This window comes from Aulonocara stuartgranti (genome assembly GCF_965226115.1).
Source record: "Aulonocara stuartgranti genome assembly, chromosome: 13".
Taxonomy (NCBI): domain Eukaryota; kingdom Metazoa; phylum Chordata; class Actinopteri; order Cichliformes; family Cichlidae; genus Aulonocara; species Aulonocara stuartgranti.
Genome location: NC_138949.1, coordinates 21,916,345 through 21,939,450, shown reverse-complemented (window position 1 = coordinate 21,939,450; position 23,106 = coordinate 21,916,345). Strand labels below are relative to the sequence as shown.

At 43.9% G+C, this 23,106-nt stretch overlaps 1 protein-coding gene and 1 long non-coding RNA gene across 5 annotated transcripts in view; one reads left to right on the top strand and one right to left on the bottom strand.

Moving 5' to 3' along the window:
• Nucleotides 1-23,106, bottom strand: part of adam12b (ADAM metallopeptidase domain 12b) — a 99,514-nt gene that overhangs the window by 34,314 nt on the left and 42,094 nt on the right. For all 3 annotated transcript variants that reach the window (XM_082557350.1, XM_082557351.1, XM_082557352.1), the window contains exons 5-11: nt 22,093-22,169; nt 21,267-21,450; nt 20,491-20,556; nt 19,652-19,723; nt 19,074-19,243; nt 18,511-18,595; nt 14,534-14,682 (exon numbers count right to left, since the gene is read on the bottom strand). In XM_082557350.1, coding sequence (XP_082413476.1) covers nt 14,534-14,682; nt 18,511-18,595; nt 19,074-19,243; nt 19,652-19,723; nt 20,491-20,556; nt 21,267-21,450; nt 22,093-22,169 — 803 coding nt within the window. The remainder of the gene's footprint in view (nt 1-14,533; nt 14,683-18,510; nt 18,596-19,073; nt 19,244-19,651; nt 19,724-20,490; nt 20,557-21,266; nt 21,451-22,092; nt 22,170-23,106) is intronic.
• On the top strand, nt 3,277-10,936 carry LOC309720431. Of its 2 annotated transcripts, none has more exons than XR_014280483.1 (2): nt 3,277-3,519; nt 10,488-10,936. It is a non-coding gene; the product is annotated as an uncharacterized lncRNA (long non-coding RNA). The 2 variants fall into 2 exon arrangements; XR_014280484.1 differs by lacking the exon at nt 3,277-3,519 and adding an exon at nt 10,203-10,285.

The window sequence follows — 23,106 nt, the reverse complement described above, 5'->3', positions numbered from 1 at the left end:
ACTAGCACACCTGCTCTCCATCCCGGTGATTACACGGAGATCCACTTAATCCGGCGCTGACGGATGCTCCACGCCAGTCCGTAGTCATCCCCACAGTGGTAACCAGACTTCCACGAAAAGTGTGCATTCTTTTCTGCTTGGAACTTTGTTTAACCTGCCTACTTCTGTCCAGATTTCTACTCGGCGTCTGCTACCTGCCTGTCCTCCGGCTCAACTGGATCTCGCGGCGCTCACCTGGCCCACTCGCCATTCCACGGACTTCCTGCCCCCACGGACTGCCACACTTCCCTCCCGAGCTCCCACGGTTCCGTTCTATCGTAAGCCCCTACTCTAACTCAGTCCTGATATGTTCTCCCCGCTTCCTGGCTCCCTAGTAATCATCTCCCCTTTCTATTGCAGCCCCCCGCCGTCCCGATCCCGGCTTCCTCGTGTCATTGTTTCCCCGGATTTTTAGTTTCTGTTTTGCTCTCTACTTTCCCCGGGTCGCCTTTCGTTGTTTTAATAAAGTGTCTTTTTGTTAGCTCGGAGTCTGCGCCTGGATCCTTTCGTGCCCGCGCACCACGGCGCATGACATTTACCCACTAGCACTCTTACCAGCTTTCTCTCTCTTTCTTCAGATTTTCTGTACTGTCCCACTTCACCCCAGTTTTGGGCTCTTCTACTTATAAGAGAGTGACAAAAGTCACACAAGGTCCTTTGTATTATCTTGACAAAGCAGTCATCTCTTGGCCTCAAAATCCAGCCACAGTACCCCTGCTGTGCTTCATCAGTCTACCCAGTAACACATATAGACACAGGAAAGTACTTCTGAGCTTTCTGTCCACGTTCATATGATGCAACTCTTGGCTCAATTTCTAAAGAAGACACCCCTGCTTCAAAACGTCCATGTAAAACTCTCCTCTCCTCAGCACCTCAGTTTCACTTGTTAAGACACAAATCTCCCACGGCCAGTCTCTATGGCTCACAAGCCCGTCACTGGTTTTCATGTTTACCCAAAATAATTCCTTCATTGTCGTCTTTTTAATGTTTGTCTTTTGCTCTCCCCTCTATCTCTTTTTGTGCTTCCCTTCTTGCTTTGCCACTGAGGGAGATAAAATACAAATGAAACCGCAGCTCTCCTGCTCCGCCCGTCTATCCATGCATAAAGCACCTCTCTGCGGATCTCTCTCTGTGTGCCCTGGCCCTGATTGCAGCTGGCAGCGTCACTGATAATCACGTCATTTAGATGCAGCCTGTCTTCTCCTCCATTAGCAAGTCTAACATGAGACTATCCCAAACACACAGTCAAACAGCCTACACTGCTTTACAATGATGTGCTTAACATTCTGGAGGCATATGAACCAAGGGTCAAAGGAGGCTGCTAATATTAAAAAACAAAACCAGATCTGTGATGGGGGGAAATGAGATCTAGATTGGTTTGTGAAATTATTGGTTTTGTTAACAGGAAACTGAATTTGGGCTGATAGTTTAGGAAATTCAATTTAGAAGATAGCTGGCTAAGTCATGCTTGAACTTGGGTAACTTCATAATTTTTATATTCGAAGCAGGCTCGCAAACGCTGGCAAAACGTTTCCCATGACAAACTTCAGACTACGAGCAGAGACAGATGCTGCAGAACGGATGCTGTCAGGACAGAAATGCTGTGTAGGCAACAGAGTTAATCACCCTTAATATTACATGCAAATTAATTGGAGTCTATGTAGAAACTTTTTATGAGTTTGAAGCACTTATGCAGTTTTGGCTTTGGAAGGAGCAGAATAATAAGAAACACAATACTGATGATCCTAAACATTTCTAGCCAGCACGTGGAGAGCAACATTTATTTGGAGAAGGTAACAAGGCGACTCAACATGTCCTCTCCTTTTAGCTAAAGTTTGGTCTCCACCAAAAATAGGAGACTCTTGAGCTCTTTAGCTAATAGTTAGTTCTTTACTTTGTTTGGGCAATGAATTCACATTAAATTAGGCAGATAAGGTGAAAGCTGGTTAATTCAGGTTTTTTATAAAATCTTATAAAGAACACAATTTTTAACTTTTTAGAAAAATGTTGTTGTCATTTATTTAAAGATGTGTTTTGGGGTAATTTTTGCTGAACAGGACAGTGATGCAAAAAGGAAAGGAAGGGTAGAGAGCAGGGGAATAACATGCAGAGAACATCTCAGGGCCTCTGCGGTGGCCTTATGGGATTTGGGCTGCCTACTCGACCCGGCTAACTAAAGCGGCACCCTGGGATGTCTTCTTTTAGAAGTCACATTTTAACCAAATCTCATCTTTTTTTTGGTGGCTGAATAGATTTAGCCCAGAAAATAAAATAAACTACAAAAAAAATGAAGTGAACACTTATGAGCTTGATCATCAGACATCAGTCTGTCCAGTTGGTAAACACACCCATTTAATCCGTTGCTTTGGTGCAAATGAAAGTACCCCCAGACATACAAAGGAGCAGATATCGGTCCTTCTCTGGGCTCATGATGCAAGGGTCTGTCTCCTGGTGTCTCCTCCTCACGCGTAAGATTAGACTGGGAGACACAGCAAACCTTATTTCAGCATGTATAGGTGCTGGACAACTTGTGCAACCTGAATGGGCTCCAGGTACTATCTTATGCTACGACTACTGACAAGGACACTACCAAAAATGCAAAACTAGAGAAAATCAGTCAGAAGAGATAAGGAGAAAACATGGTCTGCAAAACCATTTTCTTTCTGGGGAACACTTGCTGTCACCTTCACTTACACCAGGGGTCAGCAACCTTTAAGACTCAAAGAGCCATTTGGACCTGGTTTCCACGCATAAGAAAACACTGGGAGCCGCAAAAACTTTTTGACATCAAAAATGAAGATAACACTGTATATATTGTTTTTTACTTTTATGCTTTGTGTGAACAACTAAGGTGTGTTGCTTATGAAATCCATGAAGTGCTACAGAGAAAATTACATTTTATTTATGTAATTAACACATTTTGAACTCTTAAAGAAATATAACAAAAGGAAAGACACCCAGCTGAACTAAAATGATCCATGTAGCAAAGAAAAACTGTTGTGAGCCGCCACCCTTATATCGCCTTTGGGCTTTTGGAGCCTTGACCTGACTTTTAAAAAATACTTAGAAAAAAAGTACTATGCTGCTGTAGCTGAGATATAATGTACGAATTGTGAACATTCTCAAAACTGTATTGTACATAGGTTATACTTTTTTATTGTGTGAACTTTATTTTTTGTGGAACTGAGGTCCCGTGTGTCATTGTTGAAGTGGGACATTAATCAGTGTAACGCCACCTGCGGCCACATTGCGGGTGTGGGGTTTCCTAGCCAGAGCTGTACGGACTCCACACTGGGTGAGGAGAAGCCTGCTGCCGCTGTGTGACACTGATTTTGCTGCTGCACTCTGTTTTATAGGAATAAACCCTGTTTCCAGCCAGTCCGTGTCTGTTGTCACAACGCAGTCGACCATTTCACATCTGCTACATAAAAGTGGTGCCGTGACCCGGATGCATCTGATCAGCCGCTGCCGATCGCTGAGGTTGAGCTGAACACTTCCGACACCTGTAATATAAGTAAAATTATTCTGTGGGTCAGCAAAAAATTTCCAGTGTTCTGTTAGTAGGCATTTCTCCCAGTTACACCTGTTAGAGTCTAACTGAGCCGTGTTTACTTGTGTTGTATTTTTCTGAGTGATAGGTATTTTTGTATTCCTTTTGTTTCTGATCCCCTTTGTAGTTATTGCTAACCTCCTGTAAGCAACATGGCTGGTAGGGGCCAAGACTCCTTTAACCTTTTCACGCCAGTCGCTGGGAGAGGTTGGAGACTGTCTGGGGCAGATGAAGTGAGAGACAGGTCTATAATGTCGCGTGATGAGCCAGCAGAGTCAGATGACATTATTCGAAATAAAGCTCATGAGCGCCAGTCCTCAACCCCTGCTTTGAGCGACGACAGCACACACAAAGAGCTACGTGAGCTCATTGGTGAATTGGGAACCCAGATAGGTGAATCAATCGCTAGCCGGCTACTATCCAGTCAAGTCCCACTTGGTCCAAACCAGACAGCTCCAGCCGAGTCCCCCAAAGTTAAGAGCCCTGACACCACTCTCGACCTCTCCAAAGTGAACTTAGTGGTCCGACAAGATATCAAAGACCCACCTATGTACAGAGGTGATGATGCGGATAAGTACTCTGTTCATGAGTGGATAGACATGATGGAAGTGTACTTAGAGAAGAGAGGGTTGTCTAGAGCCGTGCAGGTGGATGAAGTCTTAAACCACCTCCTCGGCAGAGCTAAAAACATTGTTAAGGTGGGTTTGAAAAGTAACTCATGTTCTGGTGTAGCGACCAACCCTGAGACCATCTATGCCATACTCAGGCGTTATTTTAGTGATAGTCCTGGCTCCTGTCAACCACTGGCTGACTTCTATGCCACCCAAGCAGTTGCAAAAGAGACCCCAGTAGACTATTGGGTGAGGCTTAATATCGCTGCTGAGGCAGCTGACAAGCATTTACAGCGTCAGGGAGGCAAAATGGAGAACATGGAGGCAGAGATAGCCATGATGTTTATCAGAAATTGTCCTGATCCCAGCCTCGCCTGTGTTTTCAAATGTAAGCCCATCAGTAAATGGACAGTAATGGAGGTTCAGGAAGCCATTGATGAACACCAAAGAGAGTGTCATGCAAAAAAGAAGAGCCTGGGCTCTGCCAGACCCCATCCCCTCCTCGTGGCCACTGCGACAACCACAAGCGAGTCGCCTGAGTTTGAACTGAACCATGCCCAAGTAGGTACAGTAAAATGTTCCCAGGACAGCCCGGGTAAGGCTGCTGGAGCTGCCGCTTCAGACCCAAGTGCTCTAGACCGCGTGCTCAGTATGCTGGAGAGGGTGTTAGAGCGCTCCAACCAGCCTGTCCACCCCGTAATTAGACCACAGCCTCTAGCCTCAGCCAGGTTCCCTTCGTGCCAGGTTTGTGGCAATAGCTCACATTCCACGCGCACTCACTGCATGAGAGAGAGGAGATGTCTAGGTTGCCTGGAGGTTGGGCATCAGAGGAAAGACTGCCCCAGAGCAGCTGAGCCCATTACCCAGCAAAATAATCCCCAGGGAAACTAGGGTGCTTGCACTTGAGAGGGGACAGTGTGAGCGAAGAGTGTGAAACCCTCAATCCCAGTGATGACATACAGACTGTATACAAAGAAAGCCTGAAGTGTGCCCCACCTGGTACTGTTGTACTTTCCCAGAATATAGTAAGACTTGATGAGGCAGACAGCCTATTTTACACGAATGCATTGGTGAATGACAAAGTCTCTTTGCAGGCCCTTCTTGATACAGGTTCCATGGCGTGTACCTTGAGCGAAGAGGCGGAGCGAGAGTTAAAGAGCGCTGGGGTCGCATTGGAATTAAGCGACGCTCGTACCGACATTGTGCTAGTGGGCTGTGGTGGAGTTCAGGTTAAACCCAAGAGTATATGCGAGTTGAAAATGGAAGTGTATGATTGTACGTTCAGAGTGCCTGCCCTAGTGGTCCCCGGTCAGAAAGATCAGTTGATTTTAGGGACAAATGTTATCAAACACCTCCTCAGACACTTCAGGCTGTCCCCCCATTTCTGGCAAGTCCTGAGCAAACCCGAATCAGCAGAAGCGCCTGAAATAGTGCAGTTTCTGAATATGCTGTCTGGCATTAACCGGTGGAGGGGTGACAAAATGCCAGATGTCATTGGCACTGTCAAACTAGCTCAGGCAGTGACTCTACTCCCCAAGCAAGAGCACCTTGTATGGGGCAGACTGCCAGCGTCATCACCCCTTTCCGAGGGCAGCGCCATTCTGGTTGAACCACCAAAATCGCAAACTCATAAAAAAGGTGTCATTGTCTGTAGAACTGTGGTTTCTATGAGTGGCAATAGGTGGGTCCCTGTTCGAATCCTGAACACATGTGATAAGCCTATCACATTGAGACGAAACGCTAAGGTAGCAGATGCTTCCGCTTGTGTAGCTGTTGAAGATCTCGAAGTGGCTTCTGACCAAAACCCAAGTGAGACCCTTAGGGTCCAGAGCCAGACAGTGTGTAGCGACGCACAGAGTAGCCCTCCCTCCTGCCCTAGCCTGCGTGACAGCTTGCAGAAGATGGGGTTGGAGGACCTAGACCTCGACTCTTGTGAAGTCTCAGACCACTGGAAGGCTCAGGTACTGCAACTGATCCACAGGTATGAGGATGTCTTTTCCAAGGGTAAGCTGGACTGTGGACTGGCAAAGGATTTTGTCCATCGCATCCATCTGTCTGACGACAGGCCGTTCAGACTTCCCTATCGGCGCGTCCCTCCAGGGCAGTACCACAAGTTGCGACAGGTGCTCACAGAGATGGAGGAGCGAGAGCTGATCCGCAAATCCAACAGTGAGTGGGCGTCCCCACTGGTACTGGTGTGGAAGAAGAATGGAGATCTCAGAATATGCGTGGACTACCGCTGGTTGAACGCACGCACAGTCAAGGATGCCCATCCCTTGCCCCACCAGTCAGACTGTCTGGCAGCCCTGGGAGGTAATGCAATTTTCAGTGCCATGGATCTCACCTCTGGCTTCTACAATATTGAGATGGCAGAGGAGGACAAAAAGCTAACGGCCTTCACAACACCAATGGGGCTCTACGAGTTTAACAGACTCCCCCAAGGCCTGTGCAACAGCCCAGCGAGCTTCATGCGTCTCATGATGGGCATATTTGGCGACCAGAATTTCCTAACCCTGCTGTGCTACCTGGACGACCTGCTTGTTTATGCACCCAATGAAGCAGAGGCTCTCAGGAGGTTGGAGATTGTGTTTAGCAGACTACGTGCCCATGGACTGAAGCTGGCCCCCAAAAAATGTCATCTGCTCCGAAGGAGTGTGAGATTTCTGGGCCATGTTGTGACTGAAGGCGGGGTTTTGACCGATCCTGACAAGGTTAAGGCGATCACCGCTATCTCAGAGGCTGATCTCATGATGGAGGACGGGGTTACGCCATCCCAGAAGAAGATAAAGTCGTTTCTGGGTATGGTAATGTATTACCAACACTTCATACAGGACTGTTCTAAGATTGCCAGACCCCTTTTTACCCTGACTGCCGCTCCTAAAGGAAAGAAAGTAAATGCCCGAGGTGCTGCTTCTTTCCGGAGGCTCAGCCCAAGTGATTGGAAGAAGGAGCATGTTGACTCGTTTGAACGCTTGAAGGCTGCACTCCTTGACTCCGTTGTGCTTGCTCACCCTGATTTCAACAAACCATTTATCTTGTCGACAGACGCTTCACAGGACGGCTTGGGTGCTGTGCTGTCACAAGTCCAAGAGGGCGAGAGTAAAGCACGTCCCGTTGCATTTGCCAGCAAGGCCCTCGCCCGTGCACAGAGAAACTATCCCGCCCATCGCCTTGAGTTTCTGGCGCTAAAGTGGTCTGTCTGTGACAAATTCAGCCACTGGTTGAAGGGGCATAGCTTTACCGTCTGGACAGACAATAACCCCCTAACATATATTCTCACGAAGCCCAAGCTTGATGCATGTGAACAGAGGTGGGTGTCAAAGCTGTCCCCCTACGACTTCAGCATCAAGTACATTCCTGGCAGTAAAAATGTCGTTGCAGATGCACTGAGCAGGCAGCCATTCGTTCACAACCGTGTTAGTCAGAGACTCATGACTGAACCCTATGCAACCCTGTTAGAGGAGTCGCAACAGGTCAAAGAAATCTCGGTTCAGGATGCATTCAGGCTCAGTGCCAACCACCAAAGTGTTGAGTGTTTGGCCCCTGCAGAGAGCCTAGGGTGTTGTTCCCTGACTAATGATGAAGTTTCCGCAGTCTTCGCAGGCCATGCTGAGTGGGACCAAGGCTCAAAACAGAGAGCAATCTCCTGGTTGACTGAAGAGCTAGATCGGTTTCCCTCACTAGGCCAGAACACCTTGTCTGCCTTCTCGCTCCAGGAGCTACAGGAGGAGCAGAGAGCAGATGTGACACTGTCTCAAGTCATTCCGTTCGTCGTACGTGGTCGGCGTCCATCACGTAGAGAAAGAGCTCACCTGTCGCACAGAGCGCAAAAGACGATGAAACAGTGGGAAAAGTTGAAAGTGTTGGATGGTATCCTGTACAGAGTGAGCAAAGACCTGCTCACTGGCAAAAAGCGCCATCAGTACGTGACCCCATCCACATTAATCAGTCAAGTCCTGTCAGGTGTCCATGATGATGCTGGCCATCAGGGCCAAAGCAGAACTCTGTACCTAGCCAGGCAGAGATTTTTCTGGATCAACATGGAGCATGACATTCGCGAGCATGTCAAGTGCTGTAAACGTTGTGTTGTCAGCAAAACACTCGAGCCTGAGGGGAGGGCTCCTCTTGAAAGCATTAAAACTACCGGTCCTCTTGAGCTTGTCTGCATAGACTTCTGGTCCGCAGAGGATCACAGGGGCAAGAGTGTGGATGTTCTAGTAGTGACTGACCATTTCACCAAGATGGCCCATGCTTTCCAGTGCTCAGATCAGACGGCAAAACAAGTTGCGCGCCAGTTGTGGGACAGATATTTCTGTGTCTATGGCTTCCCTCAAAGGATCCATTCAGACCAGGGCGCCAATTTTGAGAGTGAGTTGATCCAAGAGCTGCTGCAAGTGGCCAGGGTGCAGAAGTCAAGAACGACACCTTACCACCCTATGGGTAACGGTCACACCGAAAGGTTTAACAGGACCTTGGGAAATATGATCAGAGCCCTACCTCCGAGGGAGAAGCACAAGTGGCCTCAGATGTTGCAGACATTGACCTTTGTCTACAACTGCACCGCTCATGAGTCCACTGGTTACGCACCGTTCTTCCTAATGTACGGGCGTATCCCCAGGTTACCAGTGGATGTCATGTTTCACAATGTTGCAAGGGACAATGATGTAACAGACTATGACAGTTATGTAAAAAGGATGAGAGATGACCTCAGAGAAGCACTCGCATTGGCCCAGACTAACACCGGAGCTAGTCAGCAGCGTCAAGCAGACCTGTACAACAAAAAGCAGAAAGGTGTTGACATTGAGGAAGGAGATCGTGTCCTTTTGGCAAACAAGGGCGAACGGGGTCGTAGGAAGTTAGCTGATAGGTGGGAGTCGACCATCTACACTGTGATCTCCAAGAACCCCACATGCCACACGTATCGCATCAGGAACGTCAAGAGTGGACAGGAGAAAGTTGTCCATAGGAACTTGCTTTTGCAGGCTAATTTCCTGCCCATAGAGTCCGAGGGCGAACCAGAGATGTCTTTTGCCAGTGAATCAGAACTCGGCCAGGAGCAGAGTCAATCTGATGGAGAATCCCCTGTCGCTGATCCTGAGGACGATTGTACTGAACGCACAGCCCGTTGGGTGGCTCAGATGACGGATGACTGTGTCCCGGCTCCTAGAGGACCCCAAGAGTGTGACAGTATTGGAGACAGTGTCTGTGCGCAGTTGGATGATGAGGAGCATCAGGACAGTGACAGTGCCAGTAGTGAAGTAGCTGCTTACCCTGAAGTAGGTGATGACAACAACAGCAGGGCTTGCACTACCCCAGTTGAGGAGGGAACACTACCAAGTATCAGTTACCCTGAAAGTCAGCCAGTCAGCGAGGTTGGGAGCCTCGTGAAACATGGTGGTGTACCCCCAAGTAATGCAGCAGGCCAGATCAGGACGAGAGTGGGTCGAATAGTGAAGCCTGTGAATAGGTTAATCCAGACTATGAAGCAAAGAAACCTACAAACAGGCAATGTAGTGAGCAGCTTTGCCAAGAACTTGTTTCTGTGAGGGCTACTTGTTTTATATGTTGGGTGATTTTCATGTCAGATGTTAACACCTATTTTGAGATTGTCTTCAGCTCAGAGTACTATTCATCATATAGTAGCTGTTACCGTGTTGTTTGTTCAGGATAGTGTATAAGGCACTTTCTCTTGCGAGTAAACATTAGGGGGTCTGGCCAACTTTCTTCTGTTTACTCTCCCCATGAGTTGGGAAACATATTTGTTGCACGTATCACCGGGTAGTGAATTTCCAGATCATTGACAGTTACGAAATGTTATATGTGACGCTCAGTTGCTCACCCTTACCTAACGGGTTTTGAGAAGTTCAGGGGGGAGTATGTAGCTGAGATATAATGTACGAATTGTGAACATTCTCAAAACTGTATTGTACATAGGTTATACTTTTTTATTGTGTGAACTTTATTTTTTGTGGAACTGAGGTCCCGTGTGTCATTGTTGAAGTGGGACATTAATCAGTGTAACGCCACCTGCGGCCACATTGCGGGTGTGGGGTTTCCTAGCCAGAGCTGTACGGACTCCACACTGGTGAGGCACGCTTTCTGTAGCTCTTCTCCCTGTACTAAATTATCCATATAAATTCGGTGTATTTGTCTTTGTTAAGTATTGGCTCCTAGGGTTAAAAGCTCTCAAAGTGTTTTCAATCGTTTTGAGTGAGAAAAATGATATTTGGAACTGCGCTTTATCTGTTGTATCATCCGTTTGTGTGGAACTGACTTGTGTTAAACAGGGTGAGGAGAAGCCTGCTGCCGCTGTGTGACACTGATTTTGCTGCTGCACTCTGTTTTATAGGTATGTGTAAATGTGTAGTTTTTGTTTTATGTGTATAATGAGCTCATGTCCCGAGGCTGTGCTCTGAGCAGTATCTTCAGCCATGTTGGGAAGAGTTAAAAAGTTGTTTGAATATGTATTATGCAATTGACCTATTTTAATGGGAATTTGAATGTTATACGTTATTGTTAGTGATTCCATAATTGTCTCTGTTTTACCCCACTGTAATATTTGATTTTGAAGTGGCGGTTGTGAAAATTATTATTTTGATAAGTTGTATTTTCTTTTATATGATGCAAGCAGAGCTGTACGGACTCCACACTGGGTGAGGAGAAGCCTGCTGCCGCTGTGTGACACTGATTTTGCTGCTGCACTCTGTTTTATAGGAATAAACCCTGTTTCCAGCCAGTCCGTGTCTGTTGTCACAACGCAGTCGACCATTTCACATCTGCTACACTGCTAAAAAATGAAAAATGGATATTTGCAAAATTCTGCCTAAATATGTATTTTACCAGGTTAATGTGTGTGGCGGGGCGTGGTCTGCAGCACCGCTGCAGGGGAGGAGGACGCACCTGAGCGGCAACCGCAATCACGCCTCCCCGCCTTAACGTCTGTGCTATCTATGCTGTTGTGTTGGTGTGTGTCAGGCTGTGAGCTGCAAAGCTACAGCCGGCTATATGCGTACAGCAACCGTGTGTGAAAAGGGGTCAATAAAGAGATGCTGAAAAGCATGTTCATGGAAATCGTCGGGTCTGCCGTGACATGTTTACAATGGGAATGAACCTCTGCGCACAGCGTCTGCAAATCAGGGCTGTACGAAGTCACTTTCATCTTTACACAGGACTGTAAGCTGTCATCTGTGAGGCATGAGCTGTGTTTGTTTGTAACATAGTTCACAGTGGAGAATAGTTGCTGACATAATGTGGATCCGAAGATCCATAATAGTAATGGTTGAAAGTCTTGATAAATGCACGGCGTTTCGGCGGGTACACTGGCTTCCGCGAGTGTGACGCTTATTTTGAGAGATGAAAAACTAATAGAATATAATTTTATTTTTTTATTTCAATATCACAATAATCTTCCAATTTAGAACTACAAGTTAAAAAAGAACTAACATAAATAAAATACACTTCAGCTAAATACTTCAAATTTATTTTCCCAAACCACGCGGAGCCGCAGTATAAGGACTAAAGAGCCGCATGCGGCTCCAGAGCCGCAGGTTGCCGACCCCTGACTTACACCAAAGCAGATGAAATAGATCCCTGCAGTTTAACTGGCTTTATGTTATCCTGTGATAAACTGTTCCCTTAATTTTTTTGACACGTGTTCATGGACACAGTGCTTCATAGGGTGCCACTGTTACATTATTATTTTAAAAGCTAAATATTGATACATTGTGTCAGTGTATCAACACAAAATCGGCATGCAAAATGTCAGCGGATCAAGGCGTGTGCATTTATTCCACATGGTTGGCAAACAGAGGAGCGGGTAACAGAGTAAAAGGTCACTGATCATCACTCTCAACTACTAATGTAACAGTGCTGATAAGTGGGGTTTTGCTTAATTAAGTTATTTATTTATTTATTTAGAAAATGCGGTATGGTAATTTTCTGAAATTCTCGGCATGACATCACTAGAAGATGTTGTCAGTATGCTGGGGTCTGACATGCACTGCATTAAAAAGTTTCGCTCTAATAGATGTTCTAGCACGAAACAGCAGGATGAGGCCAGAGGTTGCACGAATGCAATGTTTTTGACAACTTCTCCCTCCTTTCAATTTATATGGTAAGAGGTCATTCAGGTTTTCTGGGAACAGTTCTGGCAAACATTATACAAGTTACATTATTTGTGTGCCTGTTATCAGATTTCATGGATTTTATTGTCTGCAGTTTGTTTCTTCTTGTCTCTGCTTAGTCCTAGAAATTATTTAAAAAAATTTTGGCTTAGTTTTTAATGACAAAAGGTCAAAACAAGTGTCAGTAAAATTATTTAGACAAAAATTCATCCTAATGTGCTTGTTGCTTCAAACTCAGAGCCCCCGTTTCTCCTGTCATTTCAAATACACGACAAACTGCAAACAACTGTGTTTAATTAATCTTTCTGTTTTGTGTTGTCATCCATTTATCCACGTGCAGTCTTTATTCAATTTCTTGACTTTTCTTGTGTTTATGCTGCCCTTTGCTGCAATTGTTAGCTGTGATTATACCCATATTAAACCATCCCTTCCTAATGCCCTTTCAGTGTGAGGTAATGGGGGAGGGCAGAATATTCCTGTTCTGTGTGCTGTAAAAAAAGCATTTCAAAGTTTATCTGAATCTAATTTTAAGCTTCAACAGCATATGTTTTATAAGGCTTGGCAACCTTTCCTGCAATATTCTCCACGGACAAATCCACAGCCCCATGTGTGTATGATTTAACTCCCCCAGAGATAATGTGTGCAACAGATTGGGTTATTGTCGGCATGTGGGTTTATTTTAGTTTTTTTTCTTTGTTTGTAGTTTGGAAACTCTATAAGAATATTTGAATAATAACAGTTATGATGCATTTCAGGGTTTTGTCTTCTTCACAGTGTATTCATGCCGATTCATCTGTGGCTTGCGGGATTCACCATCAGACAAACCAGACTGGCACCAGACCAAGGGTGAAATCTGGTATTGAGCTCTGGGTTCGCCTTATCTGCTCGCTGTTTACTAACAGTCACAGAGTCCATCTCTTGCAGCAGCTCTGTTATCTCAGCGACCCAGGCAACACGAGCAGAATGCTAGAGCAGCTGCTCTAGTCTCAGGCCAAAGTGTGTGCATGTGTGTCTCTCTGTGGATGTGATTTAAACCTTTTCTCATTCATCAACTTATAAACAATGGAGCATCATGTACAGATGAAAACAAACCCACCAATGCAAGTACTGCAGTGAATGCTTTGTGATTGGTTCAGGTACAAAGGAAGCTAGGCTGATAAACATTTTGATCTTGTATCCCAGCTGTGGCCACAACAGAGAGCAAAAACCCAAGTCCCAATTTTAAAAGTTTATCTAAATTTGTGTTTTTTCAAATTAAAAGCCACGTTTTCAAAAACTAATTTGTCAGAGAACATGACAGAATGAGCACTTAAACTGTAAGTGGACAGTTAAACCCCAAATCAGTTTGACATATTTTACCCCCTGGCCTTTAACAATATTTATCCATTTAGATTATTTTGGTGTCAGTTGCCCAGCTTTGAGAATATCTGCTGTGGAAATGTCTGCCTTCTCTTGATACTATTGAACTAAATGGGATTCAAAGTTGTGGTGCCAAAAATACATGAAAAAAAACCCACAACACAAACCCTCAGCAGCAGGGCTTATTTCCAGAAATCATGACTCGGTTACGAAAAAATAAAATACACAAACTTTGCTGTGAGGAGCTTCATGTCGGAACCGTTTTCTCTTTTATTGAACAATACGCCAAACATCACTGTGCAGAAGAAAGAGCCCATATCCTCACGTTGAAAGGCACTTCCTAGTTTAAGCGTGACAGGATGTAAACATTAACCCCCACTCCTCGCCCCCTCAGCCGAGCGCTGATGTAAGCTAGCCCCAAACTTCTTTAGGTTGGTGTATGTAGACAACAGAAAGAAAATAGTTCCTACATGAAACTGCTCACGAGTTTTCATTTTTTTTGCTTTTTGAGTAACTAGGTCATGAGTTCTGGAAAAAAAAAAAGACATTGCTGCTGAGATGTTTAAAAGTATTTTTATTGGCACTTGGTGAAATACAAGACAAGTACTATCTCTTTCCATTACACTCAAGAGAAGGCAGACATTCCTACAGTGAATAACTGTAGAATAACTGGGCTTCTCAAGCAAAACAGTCTAGATGGATAAATGCAGGTGCAGGGGAAAAAACATGTCATATGGATTTTGGCGGGACAAATCAGCTTAAAGCTACAATCTAAATGCAAGTGTAACATTGTAATACAATTGAGGATTAAAAAAACCCAATTAAAATAAAAAAGGTGGCAAAAATCTTACCCTGTGGAGGGGGTCATGATGCAGCCTCCGCGATCAACGGTCATCCTGCAGCCGCAGCCGCGCTCTGGGGTGTCATGGTTCATGCCAAAATTGTGACCCAGCTCATGTGCTAAAGTCACGGCTGCACCCAGCGGGTTGTCGGAGTGATCCTATAATGGACAAAAAAGTGAATCCAACATGGTAAATGTGTACAATTTTGTGCGTTTGACTATGCCTGAAGTTATTTAGGGAAGCTATAAGCGAAGAAAAACAACAAAAAAGTGAACTGAAGTGAATTATCCCTCACAAAAAAAAGCAAAGAAAAGAGGAGAGTTGTCAAAGAAGACCGTTTTTAAGCTGCAGTTTCAAAAAACAGTAACTGTCCACCTTGCTCCTTTTGTCCTTCTCCTATTACTCATTCTCCTCATGGAGGCCGGAATTCATCTGCCATTCCACTACCCCTGCAGACCCAATCATACCTGCTGCCAGTGGAGACAGCTTCTGCAGGAAGTCCCTATAAACCTATCTCTGTGTGACTTGGTGCTGCATTGATAAGCGAGACAAGGGAGACAGAGATGGAGAATGACACGCGCGAAAGAGGAGGAAGTTTCACTTTCTGCTAGTTTTATAGACAGACTTGGTGGGAAGAGCCAGACAGAGATGGGGGGCATTTGGAGGGTAACCAAGATATTAAGTCAGTGTAGTGTATAAAGCATGTGTGCCAAGGTGAACGGGAATGGTAGTAAACAATGACAAATGACTACAATCAAAATGTGTTATTATTTTGCCAAAATTCTGCTGTTAGATAAAATACATCATTTTCCGCAAACTGTAACAAAAAAAAGAAAAGAAAATCACCAACAGGTTTTGACAATCTCCTTTCATTCAGCGCAAAACAGACACATTTTCATGCACAGACTAATGGGCAGCATACATTTCTCACAATGTTATCTGAAAAATGAAACTGATATTACCATTATTTTTCTTTCTGTTAGAAAAAGAAAAAAACACTGATATCAATCTCATGAATGTATAGTACACATGATATAAGCAACAGTAACTCATAAGCTTTATTTTGCATAAAGAAGGAAAACAAAGGGAAAACAGTTCGCCTGACTCTGCCCAAAGGTAGAAAAAATAAGAGAAAAATCACCGACTGTATCATGCATTTTTTTCCAGCTGTGACTCTGAATACAGATTCCTCACTGCATGCCTATGTATGAGTGCCACTAATGCCAAGCAATACATTAACCTCTCTGCAGGTTTACACAGAGATAAGTAATGTAGGTGACTGCTGGCTGCCGATGAGCCTATGCACAAACCTCCAGTATCTCAATATGCTGTGCAGACCAGAGCATTGAGCAGGCAAATTGGTTAATCCAACTTCTGCCATGAGGAGTGCTTGAAATGGGAAAGAAATGTTAGGATAAATGTTTAAACTAAAAGAAAATACAGAAATATCTGTGACAGCAGATAAAACACCACTGATGAATTTTGTAATATTCCTTGAAATGTCTGTGTGTTAATGTGCAAGATTCAGAATTTGTAATTAAGCAAACCTCAGGGAAAAAGAAGGAAGGAAAGAAAGGCTGCCAATTTACTACTGTGCATCTTACCATAGTTCTCTGCCATGCAGCTTATATGAGAAAAATGTCATGCTTCCCTCGAGGACAAGGTCATATGTCAATGTTAAGGACAAGATGAACCACTTCCTGCTGTGATTAAAGATCAGCATCATGGGGAGCTGCACCCTGCTTTTTCACAGCAAGGATGGGAAAACTTTCCTTTGCTACTGTCATGTTTACCAGTGGGTTAGTGCATCTACACTGTGCGTGTGTGTGTGTGTGTGTGTGTGTGTGTGTGTACGTGTAATTCATAGCTGAGTGCTCCCTCACAAAAAAAGTGTAATATGAGAGTCAACAGCCACAGCCATTACTTTGAAGCTGCTACGAGCTGCTGTTGTAATGGTGAGAATTTGTGGAGATGGTTGCAACCAAGAAATGCTATGATGGGTGTGAAAATAACTCTCAGACGACAATACTGTACCACATAAAAATCATTTACAAAAAGACTTAGGAAGAAAAAAAACATAGCATTGTGCTAAAACAAAAAAGTGAGGCTGCACTGAGGAAGATTAATACATTGTAGCGTACGGTTTGAGAAACAGTTCATCTCCTCTTACTGTCCCCTAACTGCTTACGTGGCCCTTTAATCTTGGTCCAGACCATCTGCTGTATGTAAGTGATGGGGAAACCAAACATCTGGAGAATCCTCAGTACGGCCACGGCCAGAGGAAAACATCTCCATTAATGGGGGACACATCTGGGATGAGGCATAATGGCACTGGGATGATAACCGCTTTGTGATTTGGCGCGGATATCAAGTGCTGTAAAAGGCAGAGGAGCCTAACAGGCGGCTAATTTACTACGTGTCGAAATTCAGTGCACCAGGGGTGCGACACAGTCGTGGGTAAAAATGGATTTTTGATTCAAATGCATGCTGTGCAAGAGCTGACATTCACTCACAGATAGATCAATTCATCACATAAAAATGTAAATGCGGTTCTGTTCGAAAGTCGAGGTCCTTTGATTTAATCCTGTGCCCCACCAATTCTACTAGCAACTCTTCATTGGCACCCTGTTAGCTCTGGAAATGAATTTAAAATCCTTCTCCCCACATACAAGGCCTTGAATAATCAATCAACAATCTTAAATACCTCTTAGTACCATATTACCCCAATAGAGCACCTTGCTGTCAGACTGCAGGCTTTCTCGTGGTTCCTGGAGGTTTTAAACGTAGCTATCAGGCCCCTCTCCTCTGGAAACAGCTCCCAGTTTGGATTTAGGAGACAGCATAAAGCATATAGTTAGGGCTGCTATAGACTTAGGCCTCCTATGATACACTGAGCATTGAGTTGACTCCACTTGACTCTTTTCATTCCCCAGGTGAGAATGCCATTAAGTTTTTTCTCTTCTGTCACATAGTTTGCATTTTGTCCCGTTTCTTTATGCTATCCTTTGTTTTTTCTCTATCCCATCACAAACAGTCACAGCAGATGGCTGCCCCTCGCCGAGTCTGCTTCTGATGGATGGTGTCTTCCTGTTAAAGGGGAGTTTTTCCTTCCCACCATCGCCTAATGGTTGCTTATAGTGGATCACCTGATTGTTAGTGTCTCTCTTTAACAGAATGATTCACAGCACCTTGTGGCAAATGCCGTTGTGATTTGATGCTATATAGATAGAAAGTGAACTTTCAGCCTGCACTGGACTCATTCAGGAGTGACCCCTGCTTGTCATTGCAAACAGAAGCTCCACACACATCACTGATAAACTGGAGAGTCACACTGAAAACGTCTAGTAATTACCACATAAAAGAGCAGCATCAGTTTAACCTTCCGCCCACCTTTACTCATGTTCCCTCATTGATAACTGTCCTCTCTTTCATTCCAGTAGCTGAAATGACAATTAGCCACTGGTATCACTGAATTTCTTTCCATTTGTGATCGAAACACCAGGTCACCAAAGCTTTCAGTACCTGTCCAGCTTTAGAAGAATTTTACGACGGATTGTTGTTTGATGAATGCTGACCTTGACAGAAAGCCAGTTTAACACGTGGGTCTGAAAGAGGCATTTGAGTTGCAGCGCAAAAGATTGATTGCACGACTGTTAGACTTCAAATAGCAACAGTGTGCGTGCCTGCAGAGCAATCCTTCTAAGAGTACACATTTTACATATTGTTATGTGCAAGCTGATGTTTGTGGTAATGTTAATGTAAGGGAGGGCCAACACAAATGTCATCATGTTTTAAAGCAAGACTTCCTGGCAGGCTTGTCTGCAAGTGCCCTTCCAGCAAACAATGAACACCTTTTCTGTGTAAATCGGGGCTGGATTGTGTTAGCCTAGTGAATCTGAACAATGTCAACACTGATACAATCAAGCTACGCAGAGGAAAGGGAGGGTGGAGGCATGCTGGGAGTAGTAGGAAGATTTTACACTCACCATGACAATACCTCCAGACTGCTCAGCAGTGCACATACTCATAATGGGTGCCATGCCAATGGTGGTGCCCTGGAAGTAAACCCCACTGCCAAGGAGAGAAGTAGGAGACGGAACTTTTAGAGGAGAAAACTGCTGTTACATGTTTATAGTAATGGTATAAGTGAAAAACTTCAATTTTACCAATTAGTTTTCCAAATATCAGGCCAGATATGATTGTTTAATCATATCACACCTGTCAGGAGAATATGTCATTGTTTCAGTCTGTCTTTTTGTTAGCAGCACTGTTAAATTCTACTAACAAATTCAATGCATTACATTTTCAATCCAGGAATTTATGCCCTAACATAACCAGGTAGGCTATCATATCTTCTTAACCACCAAATGGAAATAGTAAAAACAGGGAAATATAAGCTTGATGTGAAAATGAAAGGATTCAGATGAAAATCTCAATCCTGATTTCTGTTTGGGTCCATTCCCTGGTGGATGTATGTGGTCTCACCCCTACATCATGCAGTCTAGGTGCAAATATTGGACTGATTACATTTAATAATTTAGATGTCCACCTTATAAGTTGAGCATTGTCGTGAGGTTTCTGGGGAAGCAGTTTGACTTTCCTCCAGTCTAAGAACTCGTGCAGGGTGGTGAAGGGATCTTGGGTGATGGGACATTTATCAGAGTCGCTCCACACCTCCAGACCCACAAGGGCCACCCGGATGTTCAGGGCCCTGTAGAACTGCACAGAAGATTTTAATAAGAATGGAAAAGCATGGAGAAAACACAAATGCCCATAAGACTGTTACATAAGTGAGACTGTTTACTGGGGTTTTACCTTTGTTCACTCAATTAATTGATGTATGATTCTTTTCATCCTAGCAAGCCTAATCAATCACACGTTGCCTTATTTTTCTGACAGTATAAGATCATGTCTTTGCCATTTCCTTAAAGTAAATCTATCTGCCTACGCAGCATGTAAGCTATAGAGACACAGCTCAGGCAGTGGTGTTAGGCAGACTAAAGTCAGCTGCTTTAGTAGGAAATTAATATATCACGCAGACGTGCCATTAATCTCTGCTGCCAAAAATATTTCTATTTTAAAAAGGTGATTTATCCCTCCTGTGCAAAGGGGTGGAGGATGTTTTACCTTGTCCACATAATTGGCTATCTCTACCAGTCTCTGCTTCACCTTCTCCAAGTCCTTTCCTTGTTTCTGAAACTGAAAACAAAAATGCATGTAATCAGTGGAAGAAATTACACTCGCAAATTGTGAGTGTTTCATGAGGACATAAGAGACCGTCATTTCCAGAACATAGAAAAAAATCCTCAAACCACAACAAAGGACACAGAAAAGCAGTGATTTGTATGAATGAGTTGAAATATTCACTGGCACTACATTTTTCTGCGTGTTGGGCAGGTTGTCAAGCTGTGACCATCTGGATCTAGAAAAATCTCCTAGTGTTAGAGAGGCGAATGGCATGGCCACAGGGAGCAGGTATGCTGGCAGATACGACAGCTTGCAAAGCTTTGGATCCAAATTGCAGCTCAAGTCAGACCTTCCAGTTTTACCCTTCTGTGCATCCAACTGCACCGATGCTGGACTGTATATCTAAGCCTAACAACATACTTGATCCCTTATCCTTCCTTTCATTTCCTTTCCTCCCATTCAGGTCAGTGGCATTAGCAGAGGGCTGTCAAGAGGAAGCCCCACAAATAGCTCTTCAGTGCTTATGGGAGACTATTCACTATCCGCATGGTTTTTCCCCGTTTCCTGTCTGCTCTGCTGGGAAATTGAAAAAAGAACTTCCTGTCAGAAAAGAGACCACACTGCTTGTTGCACACTCATCCCTCTCTGCAGCTCCAGTGGGATCTATTCCATAGTTACTACAGCTCATGCTTATACCACAAAAGGATTGTGGGCTTTCAGTGTGTCGTCTCTGCTGGTCAAAAACTGCATTTGCGAAGAGAGGCAAGTAGGTGCATTACCTCTCTGTTGTCTGCAACAATGATCAGCTCGACATATTTGGTTGTCTTCTGAGCATGCCTTTTATGCTGTGATAAAAACAAAGATGGGAAAAGTTCGACAGTTATTAGGAAATGCGTAGAAGATCAAGACACCATTTCTGTCATTTCTTACCGCTTCTACTTAAAAGACTTAAGATGAACCTTTAAAAACTGCAACAGCTAAAAAAAGGTATTTTATTTACATTCTTGCCAAGAGATAGATGAGAAGATAACACTTAAACGTCTGTTCACTAAATATAAAGATATAACCTGGTATCTATTCTGGTATCTGACACTGCAAATCAGGCTTTGTCCCAGCTGATATTCAGAAATATTTCCTTTAAAAAAAAACAAACAAAGATGAGATAATCTATCTAATTAAGTACTGTATATAGGCAAGTTTCACTCCCTAAGTCAGACAGAGTTCTTAATGCTTGGAAATAGGGGCAGATGGATGCTGCACCTGCTCAATGCAAAGCACTGGCCAAACCTTCTGCATGAGCCCTTGACTCTGTGCTCCCAACGCTGATAAAATGAGTGTCAAACCAAAGGCAACACCCTGAGGGAACTCATCCAGACAAGAATGCTTGCCAATATACTCATCCTGGTCAAACGCCCATTTATCTTTGATCAGTTCAATGATCGGCCTAACCTTCAGACTCGCTTAATGGTGAAAAACTGCAAACCAATAATGTAGCCCTTAGTCGCTTTATCCAGTGACACTGTGATAAAAAAGAAAAACCCAGTAATAATCTCACCCTTGTGTGGAAGGACTTGAAGGGGCTTTCAATGTGGTTTTCAACTGAGGACGTGTTGAAGCTGTGGCCGCATGTTCCGGGGGTCAGTCTGAGCTCTTCCACTCGGTAAATGAAGTGAACTCCGGTGTCATCGCCAGACACAGGCTCGATGATAAATGTCTTGTTTTCAAGTGCGATGAAGCCTCTGCGGAGACAACAGGATAAGTCGGAAAACAAAACCTCAAAGCATGACCAGTCTCTCATATGCAGAGTTTGATTAAATGGGCTCTCTCTAATGGAATACATAACTGGGGCGGCTCTTTTCCTGCAATCCCACTTTTACTAAAACCAGATGTTGTTTTGTTTGAGAAAAAGACATTTTTTTTAAAGACTCACATCTTTTAATGTCAGATCAGAAATATATACCACACATTAATAACCAAACAAATCTAAGTGGTCCTTATGGGGAAACTTAACATTTTCTGTTCCCAAAATGCTTCCTTGCTGTTGGATTAAGCAGAACAGATGAAAATGTGCATGCCTAATACTTCAGTTTAAATACAACTTTGGATTGTGGTTCATTTTGTAGCAACAGCAAGATTATAATTACTGCCCAAATGAGTCCAGACATTTACTGGATCCCACCGTGAGTAAAGACAATGAGGTGTGACATTTCACCAATTCCTACGAGTCACACCAACTCACTGACAGCACGCTTAAGGGCTTAAGAGAGATGGGCTGCTGTGCTGAGCGACTTAAATAAATATAAACATTGGAGTGGCAAATAGCACTTAAAGGGCAGTGTAGTGATGCTGCTTGAATGCAAAATGATGCCTGAGATTCTTACCGAAGGCCTGAGCAGGCACTGAGGGTAACGTCAGAGCTGGGATGCGCCTGCACTTCCCCGTGGTAGTAGCAGTGATTCTAAAAGAGAGTTTTTTTTGTTACATGTTGGAAATAAGAAACACTTTTAAAGAAACAAAGTGTGATATAAAATGTGTCATGCTAAAAAAAGCAGAAGAAGAAAGCAGCTTGTCACATTCCTCTCGCTGTACTGACGCTCTTACCTGACTTCAAAAGAGCAATACAGTACAAAAGACACTGGGACTATGCTGATGCTGTCCCAACTCGTGTTCATTTAAATTAGCATGCTCTGAAGAAATCTGTCTACACTCCCTCTCTATAAAAACAGGCCATTTAAAATTAATGCAACTTATAAAGTTGAAGAGAAAGCAGAAAAAATTGGCACGCATGGGAGGTGACAGTAACATGGTAATTGTTCGCCTTTCGTTAATCCATCAGACTGCTCTAGTGGAAGGAAATGGGGACATTTAAGGCTCCTCAGAAACAGTGAAAACGCTGTTGTCTGACCACAAGGAGAACAGAGGAAATGACTCTCATTAAGAGGGAATACAGACCTCCATTTACTGTCTAGTAGCACTCAAGCCCTTTTAAATCAACTGTCATTCCCCACTACACTGACCATTTCTCATTCCCTGTACTGAACTCCAGTAAGAAGAAATCTGGGGTGGGATTTTTACAAAAAGATGAAGTGAAGAAACTCCCATTTAACAAGTTCACTACAAGATAATGAACTGGTAATGGATTTGAGAATCATTAGATTAAGGATAAAAATAGAACAGCTATAAAGGCTCTGTGCTCAGGCTGTGTTTGACCTAGCAAGGTTCACCTTTTACAAAGGATAACATCAGGTACAGTTAGTGACTGTCTCTGTGTCTCTGACGTTTTTACAGCAGCTAAATGTTGAGTGACTAAATACTCAAATGAAAATACAGAACAGATAATACGGTCATATGAAAAACAAAGTTTTCACCTTAAGCTTTAATTTGTATCATATTTC